Source organism: Carassius auratus, chromosome 9 (genome assembly GCF_003368295.1).
Source record: "Carassius auratus strain Wakin chromosome 9, ASM336829v1, whole genome shotgun sequence".
NCBI lineage: Eukaryota > Metazoa > Chordata > Actinopteri > Cypriniformes > Cyprinidae > Carassius > Carassius auratus.
In genome coordinates this window covers 23578466-23598043 of record NC_039251.1, presented here as the reverse complement: position 1 = coordinate 23598043, position 19578 = coordinate 23578466, and the positions used below count along the sequence as shown (strand labels likewise).

Sequence of the window (19578 nt, the reverse complement as noted above, 5' to 3'; positions counted from 1 at the left end):
CAGAAGGATAATGATAATTCCTTGCACTGCAGCGAAGAATGAATACGTCCATTCAGATATGTAATGTTAAAAATAAATAACAAACATAGACACAAATATAATTAATGCTTCAACCAATAGCGAAACACATAATTTTTTTATCGGTAGCATAAATCGACAAAAGGCAGTCTCTTTTCCACAAAAAAACAAAAAGTATTTAAAAATAGATAAATAAATAAATAATACATTTACAACCTCCAAATTTTGTACGGTAGTGTAAAATAAAATAATTGTGTCAGTTATGTACTTTCAATTAAAAAATATGTTTGATTTAACATATGTAGCTGTTTATTTTTAGGGCCCGAGCACCGAGGTGCGAGGATATTCTTCATCTATAGCTGGAGATGCTTTCACAAGTGAAACCCACTTGCACATGTGCTGTTCTGACACACTTTACTTGAAATATACTTAACTGTCTCATAATGATATCTGATTCATATATTTTTACCCCTGAGTTGGTGAAAAATATTACTATTTCCTTCATTTTAATTGTTTGAATTTCCAGTGTCATTAGAGACAAAGAATGAAGACTCGTATGCATCCCTCTGCTTTCATAATGCTTGAGAAGCCATTGACAACTCAAAAATAATTTGGTCCAGTTATTTTCTTGTTTAGTCCAGAGGAGAAGGTAAAGATCCTCGAAAAGAAGGTGAATGATTTGATAGAGGAGAGCTGTCTTGGGGATTTTAAAGAACTGTCATTTGTATGCTTAATTTGTCTTTAGAGAAAGCCAAGGAGGCTGGAATGAAGGAGAGGGCTTTGCTGAGACAGAGAGAGCAAACAGGCAATGCAGACCAGATCAATTTGGACCTGACCTACTCTGTGAGTGCAATGCTCTACTGCATCCATGCCCTGACTGAAAACTGAAAATACAAAACTTTTTCTTGCTTTGTTCAGGTGCTGTTTAATTTAGCAAACAATATGTCAATAATGACATGTACACAGAGGCCTTGAACATTTACCAAGTCATTGTGAAGAACAAAATGTTTAATAATGCCGGTGAGTGAATTTCAGATGTGTTTTAAAATATCTCAAATTCACTCCTCTTTGATACAAGTGTGGTTCTATTATCAGGTTTTGTGTTACAGCGTACCCTACTATAGGAAGACTGAAAGTGAACAAATATCTATTTCAAGCAAAAGAACTACACAAAGCCAATCAATTTTTACAGCATGGCTTTGGATCAGATCTCAAATGCCCACAATGCAATGAGGTCAGCACGTTTAGTTGCATGTGTTGTGTGAACTGCACAATTGTTTTGCACCATCCAGTTTACACGGGTCTTGGATAATTTGATGTGATTTTTCAACACGTAAAGTTCTCTTATTGTATAGGATCAAGATCATGCAGAACACTGAAGTTGTGTTCATTCATATGGGTCAGTACTCAGATGCCATCACATCCTTTGAGTACATCATGACCGAGATCCCCAACATAAAGACAGGCTTCAACCTCATCCTGTGTTACTATGCCATCGGAGACCAGGAGAGGATAAAGAAACCTTTTAAGAAACTCATTTGTGTGCCTCTCGGTATTGATGATGATGACAACAAGTATGTCCCTCCAAATGTGAGTGCATCATTTAAATCCTTGTTAGTCATATATTTGAACTGAATTATGTCTTATTCTTCATGGATTCTTTTATTTTTTTATTGTTAGGATGACCCTCATGCAAACATGGGGATTGAGGCTGTACAAAATGCTATGCTTCAATAAATGGAAAGGGAGGGATATTATAATGTATTAACATTATGTTGGATCTATAATTCTTAAGCTTTGCATTTATTATTCTATTTTCAGGATTCTTGTTTTGCTTTTATTTCTTGGAAAGCACTAGAAGAAAAACACATTATGACCTCAGCCATGCTTTTTGCTCCAGTCATTGAGTTGTCATTTGCTGCTGATTTTGACCGGTGAGTTATACTGCTTTTCATAAGTATGGGATTCAGTAATTTTTTTTTTTTTTTTTTACTTATTCAGCAAGGATGCATTCAATTGGTCAATGCAATGACAAAATGCTACAAAATATCAATATAAAAGATCTTTAGAATTTTTCATCAGAGAATCGTGCTGCAGAAACAGTTTTTAACATTGACAAAAATATTTAATTTTTCTTGAGCAGCAAATGTGCATATTTAAAATGATTTCTTGAATGCTGTATATTCAGTTTTGCCATCATAAGAATAAATGACATTTTTTAAATGTTTAAAATAGAAAATGTTTTGTTTTTCATTGTAATAATATTTTACAATATTACAGTTTTATTGTTGCCCATCCCAAGCCAGCACTGATCAACATCCCACCCCTTCTGTGACCCATGGTTTTGTCTGTATGTGAACTTAGAAACAGTAAGAGGGGCTTTAATAATTATATTAATAATAATAATAATAATAATAATATAATAACAAACTGAGTTGATGCGCGGATAAGTGTCTGCGTTTGTTTGTACCGCAACCAAACTTTTATTCCACAAGAGGGCGTTAAAGTGCAAGACTTGTCCATGCCATTCCATTAACAACATGTACGTACTGCTTATGTTGAACAATTAATTATAGTTCATTATTATTAGTTAATACCATTTCTAATAGACTAAAGTAAACCATCCATAGAGTTTTTCCTAAAGCTTAATTTGGTACTTTTTCAGGTGTGTGGACATGGTGAAGGGTTCACAATACATTCACATTGTGATAAATAAGGTAAATAATTTTTTTGCTTCCATCTGCCCATTTCTGTGTCTTCTCCAGGAAAAAGATTTTGACCAGGCTGACCACTATTGCTGAGCTGGCCATGAGAACCAGCCGCTATGTTTCAGCTGAGACCAAGACTGTATATTATTAATGTAAGCAATTTCAAAGCAGAAATCTCTGTATCCTCCTGCAGGTTTGACCTATAAGAAGCTGGGTAGACTGGACGAAGCCCTGGACTGCTAACTGCACGCTATCCTTAGAAACAGTGCTCCGGTCATGTACCAGCAGGCTAATCTGTATCCTTCCTTAAAATGTCAGTAATCAAAATTTTGATTAAATAAAACTGTGCTCTGTGATGGTTTTCGTAATTTCAGATGCCAGGCAATACAACGGATACAGTAAGTATGGTAAGTTAAAGTTAATTTGCTTGCTAAGAGTCATATTCCTTAAGCGGCTTTAGATTTGAGATGTTGGAGGAGCCTGATCAGGCCATTGAATGGCTGATGAAGCTCACCAGTGATGCAGAATATTTAACAGCATGCTGTTATTGACACACAGAGGGTAAGATCTGGGAGGGACAGCAGTGCTCGAGGCCGCAGGGAAGGCAGCGCTGGCAGTGGTGAGTGGACAGTTGTAACTAAAGCTTATCGACAAAGTTTCAGATGAACCACTAGTCATTAACTGAATACATGCTTCTACTTTACTTTTTCCATCGACCTCAATCTGTATTCTGCCTCTGTTGGTGAACAGTAAATACTTCAAACCTTACACGCACTCTCCATAAGAAACCCAGTGGTATGACTGCAATTCCCCTAATATAGTGAATCCAGGTGGACGAACTTAGTGAAGACTTTTGTTCTTGATTTTTCTTCTGGGACATCAAATGTGGATCTCTTGTCAGGTGATGTCCAGTTATCCGCTTCAGGCGGTGCTGGGTTCAGAGGTAATGCAGCACATTCATTTTCAAACAAGTGACTGTTATCAGCCTCTTTCTGCATCTCACTGTTCTCCTCATCCAACACTTTCTTTTCACATCTCCTAACACATTAGGAAGCAGCTCAAACCCCAAGAAGCCCAGTGGTATGATCATTCCTTGCCCCAATAGAATAGAGCAGATATTAAAGCAATCTACAGGTGCATCTCAATGAATTAGAATGTTGTGGAAAAGCTCATTTCAGTAGTTTGACAAAAATTTTGAAACTCGTGTATTAAATAAATTCAGTGCACACAAACTGAAGTAGTTTAAGTCTTTTAATTGTGATGATTTTGGCTCACATTTAACAAAAACTTAAACAAATTTGGTGAATATGGTGACATGCCAATCAGCTAATCAACTCAATACACCTGCAAAGGTTTCCTGAGGCTTCAAAATGGTCTCTCAGTTTGGTTCACTACACAATCATGGGGACGACTGCTGATCTGACTGATGTTGTCTAGAAGACAATCATTGACACCCTTCACAAGGAGCCACAAACATTCATTGTCAAAGAAGCTGGCTGTTCACAGAGTGCTGTATCCAAGCATGTTAACAGAAAGTTGAGTGGAAGGAAAAAGTGTGGAAGAAAAAGATGCACAACCAACTGAGAGAACCGCAGCCTTATGAGGACTCTCGAGCAAAATCGATTCAAGAATTTGAGTGAACTTTACAAGGAATGGACTGAGGCTGGGGTCAAGGCACACAGACGTGTCAAGGAATTTGGTTACAGTTGTCGTATTCCTCTTGTTAAGCCACTCCCGAACCACAGACAACATCAGAGGTGTCTTACCTGAGCTAAGAAGGAGAAGAGGTCCAAAAGTGGTCCAAAGTCCTCTTTTCAAATTAGAGTAAGTTTTGTATTTTTTTGTATTTGCATTTAGAAGTTTGGGGTCAGTAAGAATTTTTCATGGTTTTGAAAGAAGTGTCTTTAAGTTCACCTTGGCTGCATGACCATATATATATATATAAAATCAAAAGTAAACCAGTAAAAACTGTTTTATTTTGAAATATATATAAAAAAAAAAATTTTTTTGATTCAGGTTTATCAAAAACAGTTGTGCTGCTTAATATTTTTGAGGAAAAACGTGATAGATTTTTTTCCCCCCAGGATTCTTTGATGAATAGAAAGTTTAATAAAACCACATTTAAACGTTAATTGTTATAATGTTAATGTAAAATTATAAACATTGTCACTTTTGTTTAATTTTTATAAATCATTGCTGAATTAAAAAAAAAACATTCTGACCTCAAACTACTCAAGAGTTGTATAATTTTTGCACAGTCATTCAGACACAGCATATAATCACAATCATGAAATCACTCATATTAGGGACAGTAATGGGACAGAACTAAATTTATCTTTCCCAGAAAGTATTTTAATTTTCTAATCTGTATTCTCTTTCACTTTGTAATGTAAGTTTCATCTTCATTTTGTTAGTAATCTGTTATACTCTTTTAATGTGTCTCTCTATTATTCTGTTCATGGCTGTGCACCTGAAAGGGAGCCGCTCAAGCCCCATCAGTACCCCTCCTCTGAGAGCCAGTGGTGTGACTACACACACTACAGAAATACAAGAGAGGAAGAGCTCACACACTCCTCCTGGATAACTATAAAACAAACATGCCATTGCATTCTGCTAAAGAATAAACTCGGTCGTTAGTCAGATTTGTTACAGATGCCATTCATTCCTCACATTCTGCCCGGCAGTCTTAACTAAACTTGACACATAATACTAATAAGTTTACCATTTTATTCACAAATAACACAACCTGATTCTTAGTTTTGTGCTGGAGCAGGGCATAGGTATGTTCTGTATTACACTGTGCAGTTTAGATGACCAGTCCTCTGGATGATTAAACACATAAAATCATTGCTGCAAGCTACATGGAAAACTTCAAACCCAGTTGCCCAGTCCATATGTCAAGATGTTGTTTTTAATGCCTGTAGTTCCCTGTAATGAAGCAGCATCCAAAGGACATAAATTCAAACACCGTGCAATAGAGAGCAAACATGTGCTGTGAAAGCCCTATCTGCCAAAACCACTGTTTCCAGGGAATATCCTGCTCTCACCGTCTGACAGAGTGTTTCCAGCACCTTCTTTCTGTTTGCAAAGCCCTGAGTGCAAATAAACCAGTGAAATATTTCACAAGTACACTCCTGAACAACAGTATCGCGGTATCAGAACACTTGCACTCTCATTACTGTTACTTGAACAGGCATATAGAATCTCCGGATTACAAGATTACAATAAGATTCTGAATTTAAAATATGAATATAATTCATTTTTTGGCAAAAGAATTGAGAATCTTTTACTTAAATTGAAACAAAAGATACAAGTAAGACATTATGGTAAAAACGGTTATCCCACAATTTACTGACAAACCTGAGATTAATACATTTGAACATTTTTTTGATAAATCCAAGCTCTAAACATCTGATCTCACGATGCGTTAATTTATTCAAGCTGCCTGTGAACATACCAATCATATAAAAGAAGCCTGGGCTAAGGATTTTGAGGAAGAAGTGTCTGATGAAACCTGGAATGACAGTCTCAGTATAAGATCCAAGATTGCTCAATAAATGTGGGGCACAGGTTGATTCAATTTAAAGTGATACATACTGTATTATTCCAAAACGAAATTGAGTAAGATATATAATTCTATCTCTCCAATTTGCGACATATGTAAATCAGAGAAGGGTTCTTTGAAAACACATGTTTTGGTTTTGTCACAAACTGTTTAATTTTTGGACTGCTATATATATATATTTTTTTTTTTTCAAAAGTTTTTCAAAAAGAGGTTAAACCAGACCATAGTCTTGCAATTCTCGGATCCTCTGAGTCATTGAATGGTCTTCCAAGATCTCAGCAACGACCTCTATTGATGGGCATGAAACTGGAAGTCTCCGGACTCTCCATCGTTCAAAGTGTGGTGAAGTGAATTGTTTCACGTCATACAACTGGAAAGGATACGGTCCTTGGACTCACCGCCAATTTCAATTTATATGGCAGCCCTTTGTGGATTTCTTCAAAGTCTGAATAATGTATAATTATTGTTCTCTTTGTAACAATTCATGTATGATTGTATGATTAGGTCTTGTTTATATTAGTCCATCCCCCATTGTTTTTGTTTTATTTAGTTTTTTTTTTTTTTTTTGTATGGTTGTATTGTTTGATTTCCTTTGTTTTCATTTGTCCACCATGTAAAAAGTTGAAAATAAAATAGATAAAAAAGAAAAGGAAAAAGAAAACACTGATGAAGATGAGTTTGCTGATGAAGGGCTGGGAGATTTCTTGCCTGAGTGATGTGTGCAATGGATATCAGTTCAGTGGAATTTCTGATATATGTCATTGTCAAGACACTAAATTTGTCTGTATTTTGCCGTAGTACTGTATTTTTTAGTAGTCCTAAAATACTAATTCATTTCCAGGCAACTTATTTCTAATTTCATTATGCTTTACTATATTTTGTAATAATACAGTTTATTCCAAATTATTTATTTTATTCATTTTGTGCATTGTGAAGGCCTCAAATTTTGTTCTTCATCTTCATACAATGATGTAAAGATGTAAAAATATAAAATGCACTTAGCCTTTTCTTTGGCATGTAATAATTAAATCTCTTAAATATCTAAAAGGAATACAGAGCATTAAAAACAAAACAAAACAAACAAAAAAAAATCATAAAAGTGATCTTTTTCCCGCATCAGCTCAAGCAGAGCATGAGCATTATTCAGTATCAAACAGTCCGCCCAATATCTGGAGTCAAGTATCCTGAGCGCATTTACGGGACGGACGGATGAGCTGCTTTACGCAACAACTGGTTTTGCTTCTGTAGGTCGGTTTATGAGCTTTTCCAGAGATTTACTTTATTGTCTTTTCCAGCGATCCCTTCCTGACAGTAAAGCGCGCTTGGACACGGTGAAATCTGAAATGCGCGGTCGGTTTGCGTCAGCGCTTGTGCTGGTGTTGCTGTGGTGTTGCGGCAGCACGCCGGGTGAACGGGGACGGAAGGTGTCCAGGAGAACAACGAGGACTCGCTCCTGTCTGGACTTACCGGAGGAGATTTTGGAGCAGATGTTCGGGAGGCTCTCGGTCGGGGTTCTCAGCGCGTTCCATCACACGCTGCAGCTCGCGCCTCCAGAGCGACAGAATCTGACCTGTCAATCAGCGTCTCGCCTAGCGCGCGACAAACCGCGCACCCCTGTCAACTTCCTCAGCCTCTCGCCCTGGGCGTACAGGTAGGACCCCAAAACTGAGAAGACTAGGACGGGAATACTAAGTAGTTTAATCATTTATTGCTTATGAAGAAAGAATATTTAGAAATATTTTGGGCACTTGGACTAGGTGGGATGAAAGCAATGCAGTAACTGGACCCTAATAATACAAACAAAATTGTAAATAGATCATATGTTATCAACAAAATATCATAAACTATAGGCTATTCGTGTGTACGTTAAATAAATACATAATAATAACACTTATGTCTTCAATTTACGGTTCAGAAAATCAGATTAATTCAATAAACCTAACGCCTGAATCTCACACGTTTTGATGCACCCAATAATAAGAATCATTCAATCGGTAATCATGAAAATGATTCAGTTATAAAGAAGAACCAGTTCGATTGGTCGAGTGGTCACGACTCCAGTTCTATAAGATTTGATGTCTTGCCTATTTGTCTGCGCGAAAAATAACTTTTTTCGTTATTATTCAAACTAGAATCTCCCATGATCCCGCGAGGTACCCTCGATATCTCCCGGAGGCGTACTGTTTGTGTAAGGGATGCTTGAGCGGACCGAACGGGGAGGAAAGCGAGCGCCTCCGCAGCACTCCGGTGTTCATGCCGACCGTCATACTGCGCCGGACCGGCTCGTGCGTCGGGGGACGTCGTTCCTACACGGAGAGCTACGTGTCCATCGCCGTGGGTTGTACCTGTGTGCCATTGTTGGAGAAAGACAGGAAAACACATAAGGCCAAGCCAAGCGTGAAAAGAGTATCGTCTACAAATTCCACTACCTTTAAAAAGAATGGACTGAACTGATCCATTTGAGATTTTTTTCTCTGTCAGTTTTCTTATTTCCTTGATCTTTTCTTTTAGTTGGTGAAAGGAAAAACTTGACAGAACTTGCTGTCACAGCTGCAGATTCTAGTCTGCAGTGCCAAGCTAAAGGAAAACTTTCTGTGCCAAAATACAAACATTTTCTAGTCCAAAGTACTTTGAGAGAGCCATCATGGTGTTAGATAACCAAACACTGTTCAGATGTATTCAAGAGTACAGAAAATCACTAGAAATGGTTCTGTTAAAGGCAAACAATGATATCATTTACAAGAAGACATATTTAGCATGATTTTGGGTCAGTCCTCCTATTATTACTTTATTAAAACAACAAGAACACTGATATTGCACAATTCTATAGTGTATAGTTCTTTATATACAAATGCATTTCAAACATTCACTTCAAGCCCATTTTATGCACTGAAACAAAGTAAAACGTTATGAGATTGTTTGCTTCGATTTTGTGCCGGAAAGCTGGGTGTGCAATTGACAATGCAAGTCAGCCAAAGTATAATCAAAGCCTGATCACAGATCTCTGATGAAGGGCCAAATCCTCCGCTGTATTATCTGGATCCTGCTATGCACCTCTTGGAGTTAGAGCATTTATCCTTTGAAATAATCATCTGCTGATGTCTGATAGGAAAATACTGTTCAAATGTTGTCAGATTGAAAGCCTTTTTCATGAGAGAAGACTTGATTCATAGTTAACAAAGCAGCGGAACTCATTGGCCAGATTGTGATTGTGTTTTGGTAAAAAACTACACATCTTCAAATCCATAAGTTTCCCAGCAAGTTTCTCCATAATAGCTCCTATAAGAATAAACCAAAGGTGAATATGAACAAGACATAAAACAAGTCTTAAAACAAAAAATCTGCAAAATATATACATACATACATACACACACACACACATCTCAACTTGCCTGTGCAGAGCAGGATTTTGCCCTTAGTAAGGTATTTAACGGTGAGTGCCACCTTGCTCAGACACTCTTCTGACAGATACGGAGGGTCTGCGATGACGATGTCAAAGCTCTGAGGAAGCAGATCTTCAGGCAGACACAGAGGGTTGTTGTAATCATAAAAGACAAACTCATCTCCATATGCTGCGAAGCGTCGGTCAAACTCCAGCAAAACAGCAGACACACTGTCTGACCTCGTGGAGTCCATCTGTTTCAGCTTCTGATACACACTTGGTGCACTTATACAAGCTATCCTACAAATCAAGAAAAAACATTGGAGTGAGAGGGACAGATGAGAGCAGTAATATAGACTGGGGTCAGTAAGTTTTTTTTTTTTTTTTTTTTTCAAATAGTATATTCTACAAAAAAAAAAAAAAAAAAAAAATTTATTCAGAAAGGATATAAGGATATGGATAAAATTGAAAAAAATCTTTTGAAACTGTAAGTGTTTACCATTTCAAATAAATGCCTTTCTTTTGAATGTTATGTTAATCAAAAATGTGTTGTGGTTTGATGATAAATGTTTCTTGAGCACCAAATCAGCATATTAGAATTATTTCTGAAGGATCATGCAAAAGGGTGAGGTCAAGCTGTCAAATTTCACAATAATGTTTATACAAGCTATTCTACAAGCCAGGAAAAATATTTGAATGAGAGGGGAAACATAATGGAGTAGTAATTTATACTGGGGTCAGTAATTTTTCCTTTTTTCCAAAAAATAATTAAATGAGTAGTGTTACCCACTCAATGAGATATAAGAACAATTACAAGTAAATATTAATTACAAATAAATTATTTTTTTTATGCCAATGAATGACGTTAAGTGAATGTTTTCGCTCACAGCACAATAATAATAAAATAAAATAAAACACAGTCAGTTGTCGCCTCCTACTGGTGTATTGACCTCTGTTTGGAGGGCCATTAAACGAATCAACGATAGTTAACACCTATCAGTACTGGCCTTCTGTTCTACACGAACCAAAACAACTGTACAAGTGTAAAATCTCCAGACAAACCTCCCATGTTCTCCGGCCTGCTGCATGACTTCCTCTGCTAACCGTACAGCGGTTTCTTCACTGTACCAGAACTGACTCATGCGCTGAACACAAACACACGAGCTAGTTAACTTACTGATCTCAGATACATAACCTACTTGTGTTTAACGAAGTCAATATGACAGTCAAAACAACAATGAACAAATCACCACGCAAGACCCTTCTAATGCATGTACTGTACCCAGTCTTCTTCTACAGCACCGAACTGATCGGTCTTGACGGAGTTTTGTTCCAGTGCCGTCCTTCCACTCTCGGCGTAAAACTCATGCAGCGCTGCGAGCGTCGCGTCGGAGAGCTGAGGCACATCATCGTCACTGTCACTCATGATGACAGATCTTCAAGGGAACGCCAAACATGCAGCGTTATAACGCTCATTCAAACATGAAGCTAACGGTCGCAAAACATACTTTACACAAACATAACATACCCATAGACATATAAATAGCTAGACGCCTCATTGGCCGCTCGACCGCACGTCAACGTCGCCGCCATATTGGAGCGGGCAACTCTCTTAACTCTCACATCAGGACAGAAGAAAACATACCTGACTCATCGACAGATTGGACACCTACAAACCATCACACGATAATAAAAACAGATCTCGGGGTGTTATCTTTCACAGGTAAGACTCAGCTGTTCTTCCTCGATGTTTTTTGGTCATTTTTAACATTATGTTGGCAGCTTAATTAACCACAAGTGTCAAGACGATTAATAATATCGCTAGCGTAGTTAGCAGAGAAAGCTGAGACGTCAGAATTCAAAGTTTAAATGAATTCTTATTACGTTTTAACTTATATTGCCGTTTATATAATAAACTAAATGGTGTTATGAGCACAATATACAGAGTGAGCCCTTTGACTGTCTAGATTAATGATGGAGCTAAAGCTTTTCTCTCTTTAATTTCACTACCGTTACTTATTTACAAAGATTAAGTGGTTACACTTTAGAATAATGGTCCTTTAGTTAATGTTAGTTAATTCATTAATGAACATGAAAAAACAATGAACAATACATTTATAAGATTAGATTAGATTCAACTTTATTGTCACTGCACTTGTAGGTACAAAGCAACGAAATGCAGTTAGCATCTAACCAGAAGTGCAATAAGCAGTAAGTACAGAATAAAGGTCTATAATATGTACAATAACTATACAGGTAAGTATTATGGACATAATTTACAGATATTAAATACTATAAGCACGATATACAGACAGGTGTACTATGAACATACTATACAGATGGGCTATGTAAAAGTGTATGTACACTATAGGCAGAACTATGAACATAATTTACAGTATTGCAATGGAGAGTAAAGTGCATAGAAAATATTACAATGTGCAAATGGATTATACAGTGTTCCTGGATGAACAGGCAGTAGTGCAAGTAATAACAAGTTACTGTTTTTTGCTTGTTGTGAATAAATAAATAAATAAATCAGAGTGTTGAATAGGGGGAGGAGTCTATGTGTGGTGTGGGGGTGTTGAGGGGTGTCAGAGGGCAGAGTTCAGCAAGGAGACAGCTTTAGGGAAAAAGCTGTTCCTGAATCTTGTGGTCCTTGTCCAGAGGCTCCTGAAACGCCTCCCGGAGGGATGGAGGTTAAATATTACTGTATTTATTAATCTTTGTTCATGTTAGTTAATAAAAATGCAGTTTTTCATTGTTAGCACAACTTTTGTTTTAAATAATGCATTAGTAAATGTTGAATTGAACATCAACTAAGATTAATGAATGCTGCAGAATGATTGTTCTTGCTTAGATCATGTTAACTAAAGTAGTTAACTAATATAAACTAATGGACCGTTATTCAAAAGTGTTACTGATTAAGTTCATCACTTGATTATAAGGATTTCATTGCTTTTCATAAAACTGTGAACTGATTCTATGTATTCTGTTTTCTTCCCTTTTAGCCATTTGCAAACAGGACAAGGACAGCCTTAAGGAAAGCTGAGGAAAGCTGTTCTCAGAGACAAGACTATTCCTCCACAGACTAGTGTTGTGTTTGTACTAAACCCAGAGCAGACCTGAATGAATCGACACAACGACCCAGCTCATATAATAATACTATAGACTGCATTTAAAAAGCTTTGCACAGGCTGTTTAATGCTGATCATGTTCTGCGTGTGTCTTTACACATAAACTACATGATGTAAATAGCCTAGAAATGAAAAACACAGGAACTCATAGTGAATCCAGCTGCAATAGCATGATAAATTCATTGTGATGTTGTTATAATTATTATTAATTTTGATTAATATCAAGTTTTTGAGGAGAGCATCTCATATTCTGGTCTGTGATAAACATAACTATACTTTGAGATTTTGTGGTACAAGGTAAACCTCACACCCAAACATTCATATGTGTTAACATACATGGAAAAATAAATCACTGTTTCAAAATGTGTGTGTTTTCTGCATGAGTGTGTGTAATGTGCATTATAGAACATATACATACACACACACACACACACACACACACACACACACACACACACACACACACACACACACACACATATATATATATATATATATATATTATACATGCATATATTATACTTAAGGAGCTCATTAATTAAACACAATTTGGAACTCATGTCCACAATTTTTTTGTATTGTGTCTTAATTTGATTAATAATTATTAAACAAATAGTATTTTAAAATTACATTTCAATTTGTTTTATTTTACTCTTTAATTAACTATTAATTTATTCTACATTTTTGTCTATTCTGTATTATTCCACCCTTGATATTACATATTCTTCTTGCTATTGTTAACCTATTGTTGTTAAGTTATTTATTATGGTATCATTTATATTATACAAATAATTTTATACTATTATAAATCTATTATATCGAACATGTTATTGTAGAGTTGTACTCGCTTTTCATATTATTCACTTTACTTTAAGTTGTACTACATGTACTTTTTAATATAACATATCACTTTTCTACTGTGCACTGTATCAGTGCATATTTTCATCTTCACTGGAACCATAGCTTCATCAGTTACATGTTATTATTTGTTGTGGAGTTCATCTGTAGGCTATAGTGTCACTTTTTGATTTGTATTTACTTGTTTTATTACATTTTCTCAACAATAGTAAATTATTAGTGTTTAAAGATGTATTACTTAGATTTTATCACAGAATTTCAAAGGGAATGAGCTGTGTTGGGATCTGAGCCACGAAAGAGAAAAAAAGAAAGAAAAATGTATGGATTGAACACAGAGAAAGCAATAAAACAACTACATTTCATTTAATGTATGTTCAAATTAAATTACATGCATATGTCACAGTTATACTAAATTAACATTAAAATTGTAAACCGAAAATAATCAAATAAATCAACAAGTGAGATAAATGTGAGCTTTCACAATTCCTTACGAAAATTAATAATTTTCCAAACCTAACTAAATAACTGGAGGCAAAGTTTTTAACAGCACATATATCACAAACCTGAAATCGGTTGATAAATGTGAACGTTATCGTGTTTTTATTCAGAAAAAACCGCAGCTCCCCGTTTACTTCCATGTATTTTAAAGGCAGTCTTGCCCTCACTAACATGGCGGCGGCGTTGACGTATCGCAGCAACGGCTCAGAGCGGCCAATGAGGCGTCTAGTTATTTATATGTCTATGAACATACCTACCTAACCAATGTACGACGGCAGCTTCACGTGTTTGCAGTACGGTGGCCGAGCGAGTACAATCTCAGTAACGCGAACACGCGCATATTTCCAGAACAGATATTTCATTAAAACAGACAACATATTGAAAATAGACCAAGAAAGACCACTCGCTTTTTAGAACAAGTTTATATACACTTTACAGATCATTTCAGGCATTCCAAAATAACAATTAGTGCTTTGAAAAATGGAAATAAAGACCATCAAATGCCCTGAATAAAACAGCTGACATCCCTATCATCATTTTTGGTATTTTATTGCTACAGCAACGTCGACTTTTCCACTATTCTGAGTTTGTGTGTGTGTGTGTGTGTGTGTGTGTGTGTGCGCGCGCGCTAGTGAAAGTGGAACACTGCAAGATATTTTTGAAAAACCAAACCTCATTGGGAACATCAGGCCATAATAATTCAACAGACCTGTATTTTTGTTGAGAAGGCTTTCAGTGATGCTGCTGCAATCAGGGAGAAATGTCAATGGCAAAGAGTAAAACTACAATCATTCAAATCAATCAGAAAGAAAAATTCAAACTAGCCCCTTGTCCTCCTGGTGAACTCATATAACAATAAAAAATAATCATAATCAGAAAGTTCCATCAGCTATAATCTTATAAAAAACCTTTCAGTCCTTTTAAACACTTTCTTTTTTTGTCTTTTTTGAAAATATATATACAACCTTAAACACAAAAGTGATTTGGTTTTCCGAAAGGGCCTTCCTGCAATTCAAGTTTCATTGGGAAAGGCTTTTTTGTCATCAAGGCAACCACAGCTCACAATCCTAGTTACCATGATAGCAGTATGACACGGTTCTATTCGTCGCTGTAGACACAGCTGGATCCCGAGCAGTGAGAAACCACATACAAAGGCACTCGAGGAGAAGCGTCTGCAAAATACATGTGTGTTTGTGTCTAAAAGGGGAAGGAAGGGGTCAGTTTTCAGAAAGATCTCCCCTCTGCATTTCATAAACGTTCATCTGAGGAGCTTTCGGTGGCAAAGTAAACAACGGACAGATCAGACTGAGACGATCACGACTGGCCGCCCCCTCACGGCCTTCGCCAGCCTCTCCCAGAGACGTCTCAGCATCTCCATGGTTTGGCATTGTGAAAGGCTTCTCTGAGTGGTGGAGGGGGTGGAGAGGGAACGCTGTTGTGGACAGTTGCTGGAGGAAGTGGCTTATTTGACACACAGAAGCCCCCCCACATTGGCAACAAACTCCTCCAGGCTCTTCAGGAAGGCCACCTTCTGCTTGCGGTCCATGGTTGGAGGCGTGCTGCTGGCAGTGAGGCTGTTAAACGCGTCCGCCAGCCGCTGGTAGATCACAGCGTCCCTCTGATTGGAGAGCAGTGTCTCCACCAGCTCTGAATACTCCGCCTAAACAAACACCCTCACTTATCAAACACCACATCGACTGCTAATGCATCACAAGATCATGCATTTCGTTCAGTCCAAATTCATATTGCAAGCATAAAACGTACCTGGTGAAGGCACACTAGTGTATAGAGCGCTTCTCCAGCTGCCACAGTCATCTCAGTGTTGTGCTTCTGGAGCACCAGCATGTCAAACACCAGCTATTGCAGGAAGACATAGTGACAGAGAGATGCACATTATTAAATCAACATTGTATACATGTGTATTAATCCCAGACATTTACATATTACAAGGAAGGTTAGTGACATTAGCACATTTGACCATTCTGAGATCACAGACACCAGCCAATAGCTCAATTAATACTGACAAGATGATAATACTGAAATATTTGACATCCCTTTTACAGAGTCCATATCTACGGACTATGGATGCCCGTTTCTGCCACTTAAGAAATTAAAAAAGTAATTGCGACACTTAATCGCACAATTCACACTTTTTTTTCCCTTGCAGTTGCAAATTAACATCTAGCAATTCAGATTTTTTTTTATTATCATAATTGCGATAAACTCATTCTGAGAAAAAAAAGTCAGAACTGTGTGAAGTCGAAATTACCTTTTTCTTTTCTTTTTTTCAGTGGCAGAATTTGTTGTGAATTTCAGTAAATATGATGTAAAACGTGTATTTTTTTTATGCTGAGACGCATTTAGATGTTCTCTTTTGTCGTTGTATTATTTACTCTGTTCAAAAGTTTGGGGTCAGTAAGATTTTTTTTTTCATTATTTTTATTCAACAAGGATTAATTTAATTGATCAAAAGTGGCAGTAAAAGACATTTAAAATTTCCAAAAAATGCTGAACTTTCTACTAATCAAAGAATCCAGAAAATACATTAATGTTTCCACAAAAATATTAAGCTGCATTTTCGGAGTGATAAAATCAAAATGTTTCTTGAGTGCCAAATTAGTATATTATAATGATTTTTGAGTTATGACTGCTAAATTTCTATTTGAATTATAATACATTAAAATAGAAAATCATGTTTTTAAAATTAACAATATTTGCAAATACAACTATTTTTTGATCAAAATAAATGCAGCCTTGGAAAAGCTGAAGTGACTTCTTTCAAGCATAACCTTACCAGGCCCAAAATTGTGAACTTGTGAATGGCAACACACGTTGCCTGTAAAAAGCCCACAGCAGTTGACCACTGGTTTAAACATCATGTGACTCACTTTAAGGAAATGTCGTGTGGCAATAAATAGAGGTGTGTCTTTTTCCTGTGTCTTGGCGCACTGCTCAGCCAATGGGGATAGAGCCTCCAGACAGAGCTGACTGATCTCTGAGCTCATCCTGCAGTGTGTGTTAAGGAAAAACACTAGGCCATACCCACCATTATTCAACAACAAAAGCTTTCAACAAGGAAATTAAACACGATATGCTTAGCAGGCACAGACTTTAAATAATTTAATATCTAACGAGAGAGGATACGAGGTCATGCCAAGCTCCAGGGAGCACATGAGACTTTTGAAGAGCTCTTCAGGCAGCTGAGGGATCTTCTCTGGGAAAATCTCACAGATGAAGGTGATGAGCTTATAATACTGGTTACACAGAGAAGGGAACTGGGTACAAGAGAAAGAAAGAGTGTTTCAATACTGCACCACACCTTTTACTTTAAGCATCAGAGTTTGCAGAGTAAGATCTTCAATGAATCAATTTCAAAATCCAGCTCAAATTTTACCTTAAGTAAATCCTGAGACATGAGGGGCAACACAATATTCACCCCATACAGCACAACATCAGCTGCTGAGACGGCCCGTCCAGCACCAGAGCTCTGCTCCTGCCCGCGGAACACCTCATCTGCACAAAAACACGGTTCCTCCTAACCATCTCTCATGTAAACGCTCACAAGCTATGATGCAAATGAGGTGAATATACCAGTGTCACTGAAGTCAATGAACTCTTTGGAGAGCAGGTTGGTGAGGAGCTCCATAATGAGCAGAAGGTCCTGGTACTGGTCCTCCTCTGCGGCTACATCGAGTCTCTTGCGACCCAGATTGTTCTTGGAGTAAACCTGCAGCAGCGTCAAGCACACTTCGTACAGTTTCATAGACTTGGTCTGTGGAGAGACAGAGACGCGGTGAGTTGAAAAGCATATTTAGGATTTGTGATCACATCGGAATCAATGCAAGCGCTAGTGTCTCACTTCGCCCAAGTAGCAGATTTGTTTGTGGGCCACTTCCACAAACACCTCGATGATGAGGTTGACCGTTTCTGGTGAGTTTCTGTAGACCTCCATGAGGCCGATGCAGCTGGACAGGAAGTCCATGAGGAAGCTGAAGAGAGAAGCCACATTGTCGATCTGCGTAGCTTCTGCTATGCCGCATAGAGCTTCCAGAGTGGCAACGATCTCCTGCTTCACGGCTTCCTCTTGACAGATCTGGGCAAAGTTCTCTTGGTTAATGAGGTTGAGGAAGCGCTGCTGGAGTGGATGCAGTACCTGCAGTGCACAGACAGAAGGAGAGAAAGACAGAGTTACAGGGCCATGCTTCATAAACCATTTTTTTTTTACCTCATTTTAATGCTTGAATATATGTCTATAGTCATTTTCTGCTCACCTCGGCCCAGTATTGCTGTTTGGTATCAGAATCCATATGAGCAAAGCCGCCCAGGACCAGGGCTTTCATTAGAGTCCGCTGGACTGAGCTGGACAGCATGTGTAAGGGAGGGCTGCGACTGGCGAACTGCTTGGCCAAATTCCACCAGTTCTCACACTGCACAACAATATTGGCCCTGAACAGTCACAGGAAAGAGTAGAGAAACACAAATGAACAAGCCTTATATCAGAAGGGTACATTTCACTGAAAGGTTACTGGAATCTTTCACTCACTCATGACATTTCAGACCTGCATAACATTCAAATGTGTTGCATCACTATTATTTTTGAGAGATGCAAGAGTTTGATTTTACCAAGTTTAACATGCACATAAACTACAGTCTAAAAGTTTGGGGTCAGTAAGATTTTTGTTTTAAACATACTGTTATTTTATCAAATATGGCAGTCAAGAAAATTAAACTTTGCAAAGGAATTATATTTCAAATAAATTATTTTGAACTGCTGCAGGAATCCTAAAATAATGTCTTTTTTTTCACAAAAAATACTAAGAGGAACAACGGTTTTCAACCTTGATAATAAATGTTTCCTTAGCATCAAATTATCATATTAAAATGATTTCTGAATGATCATTTGACACTGAAGACTGGAGTAATGATGCTGAAGATTCAGCTTTGCCATCACAGGAATAAATGTGTGACCCGGGACCAAAAAAACTTTAAAGTCGTAAATTGCTGGGATATATTTTTAGCAATAGCCAAAAAAACATTGTATGGGTCAATTTTTCTTTCATGTCAAAAATCATTAGGATATTAAGTAAAGACCATGTTCCATTAAGATATTTTGTAAAATTGTTACTGTAAGTATATCAAAACTTAATTTTTGATTAGTAATATGCATTGCTAAGAATACATTTGGACAACATTAAAGATGATTTTCTCAATATTTAGATGATTTTTTTTGCACCCTCAGATTCCAGATTTTCAAATAGTTGTATCTCGGCCGAATATTGTCCTGTCTTAAACCATACATCAAAGGAAATCTTATTTATTCAGATTATGTCTAAATCTCAATTTCGAAAAACAATTACACTTAAGAAGTTTTAGGATCTATCCCTTTAAATATCAGTCTATTCCTTTACAAAAAGC

General features: G+C 37.2%; 3 protein-coding genes, 1 long non-coding RNA gene and 1 pseudogene across 7 annotated transcripts in view; 3 read left to right on the top strand and 2 right to left on the bottom strand.

The window, feature by feature from the left end:
• Window positions 1–38: 38 nt before the first annotated feature.
• On the top strand, window positions 39–2925 carry LOC113108072 (intraflagellar transport protein 88 homolog; annotated as a pseudogene).
• Window positions 2926–7329: 4404 nt separating this feature from the next.
• Window positions 7330–8776, top strand: LOC113108806 (interleukin-17D-like). Its single transcript, XM_026272135.1, has 2 exons — window positions 7330–7942; window positions 8424–8776. Exons 1-2 carry the CDS (start codon window positions 7548–7550, stop codon window positions 8743–8745), a joined length of 717 nt encoding a protein of 238 aa, XP_026127920.1. The 5' UTR covers window positions 7330–7547; the 3' UTR covers window positions 8746–8776.
• A 19-nt stretch (window positions 8777–8795) lies between these two features.
• LOC113108810 (EEF1A lysine methyltransferase 1-like) lies at window positions 8796–14481 on the bottom strand. Of its 3 annotated transcripts, none has more exons than XM_026272141.1 (5): window positions 14421–14481; window positions 10956–11109; window positions 10736–10818; window positions 9684–9973; window positions 8796–9570 (listed from the first exon to the last, which is right to left on the bottom strand). In XM_026272141.1, exons 2-5 carry the CDS (start codon window positions 11097–11099, stop codon window positions 9440–9442), a joined length of 648 nt encoding a protein of 215 aa, XP_026127926.1. In that variant the 5' UTR covers window positions 11100–11109; window positions 14421–14481; the 3' UTR covers window positions 8796–9439. The 3 variants fall into 3 exon arrangements, with proteins under 3 accessions (XP_026127926.1, XP_026127927.1, XP_026127925.1); XM_026272142.1 differs by having other exon boundaries at window positions 14417–14466; XM_026272140.1 differs by lacking the exon at window positions 14421–14481 and having other exon boundaries at window positions 10956–11247.
• On the top strand, window positions 11308–13172 carry LOC113108819 (uncharacterized). Its single transcript, XR_003292813.1, has 2 exons — window positions 11308–11396; window positions 12682–13172. It is a non-coding gene; the product is annotated as an uncharacterized LOC113108819 (long non-coding RNA).
• An 85-nt stretch (window positions 14482–14566) lies between the features above and the next one.
• The window catches only part of LOC113108787 (exportin-4-like), a 30440-nt gene continuing 25428 nt past the window's right edge, over window positions 14567–19578 (bottom strand). The window contains exons 12-19 of one of the 2 annotated variants that reach the window (XM_026272106.1): window positions 18435–18609; window positions 18023–18316; window positions 17755–17935; window positions 17558–17676; window positions 17308–17438; window positions 17052–17169; window positions 15928–16020; window positions 14567–15823 (exon numbers count right to left, since the gene is read on the bottom strand). In XM_026272106.1, coding sequence (XP_026127891.1) covers window positions 15626–15823; window positions 15928–16020; window positions 17052–17169; window positions 17308–17438; window positions 17558–17676; window positions 17755–17935; window positions 18023–18316; window positions 18435–18609 — 1309 coding nt within the window. In that variant the 3' untranslated portion in view covers window positions 14567–15625. The remainder of the gene's footprint in view (window positions 15824–15927; window positions 16021–17051; window positions 17170–17307; window positions 17439–17557; window positions 17677–17754; window positions 17936–18022; window positions 18317–18434; window positions 18610–19578) is intronic. The other variant, XM_026272105.1, reaches the window with a different exon arrangement.

What these genes read in the sequence shown, in the direction of transcription:
- LOC113108806 (XM_026272135.1), top strand. Translation starts at nt 7,548, where the DNA reads ATGAGCTTTTCCAGAGATTTACTTTATTGTCTTTTCCAGCGATCCCTT. An exon ending in CTCTCGCCCTGGGCGTACAG is followed by an intron (nt 7,943 to 8,423) that starts GTAGGACCCCAA and finishes TATTCAAACTAG; the next exon opens with AATCTCCCATGATCCCGCGA.
- LOC113108810 (XM_026272141.1), bottom strand. Translation starts at nt 11,099, where the DNA reads ATGAGTGACAGTGACGATGATGTGCCTCAGCTCTCCGACGCGACGCTC. An exon ending in GTGCTGTAGAAGAAGACTGG is followed by an intron (nt 10,819 to 10,955) that starts GTACAGTACATG and finishes GTTTGTGTTCAG; the next exon opens with CGCATGAGTCAGTTCTGGTA. An exon ending in CAAAATCCTGCTCTGCACAG is followed by an intron (nt 9,571 to 9,683) that starts GCAAGTTGAGAT and finishes TTATTCTTATAG; the next exon opens with GAGCTATTATGGAGAAACTT.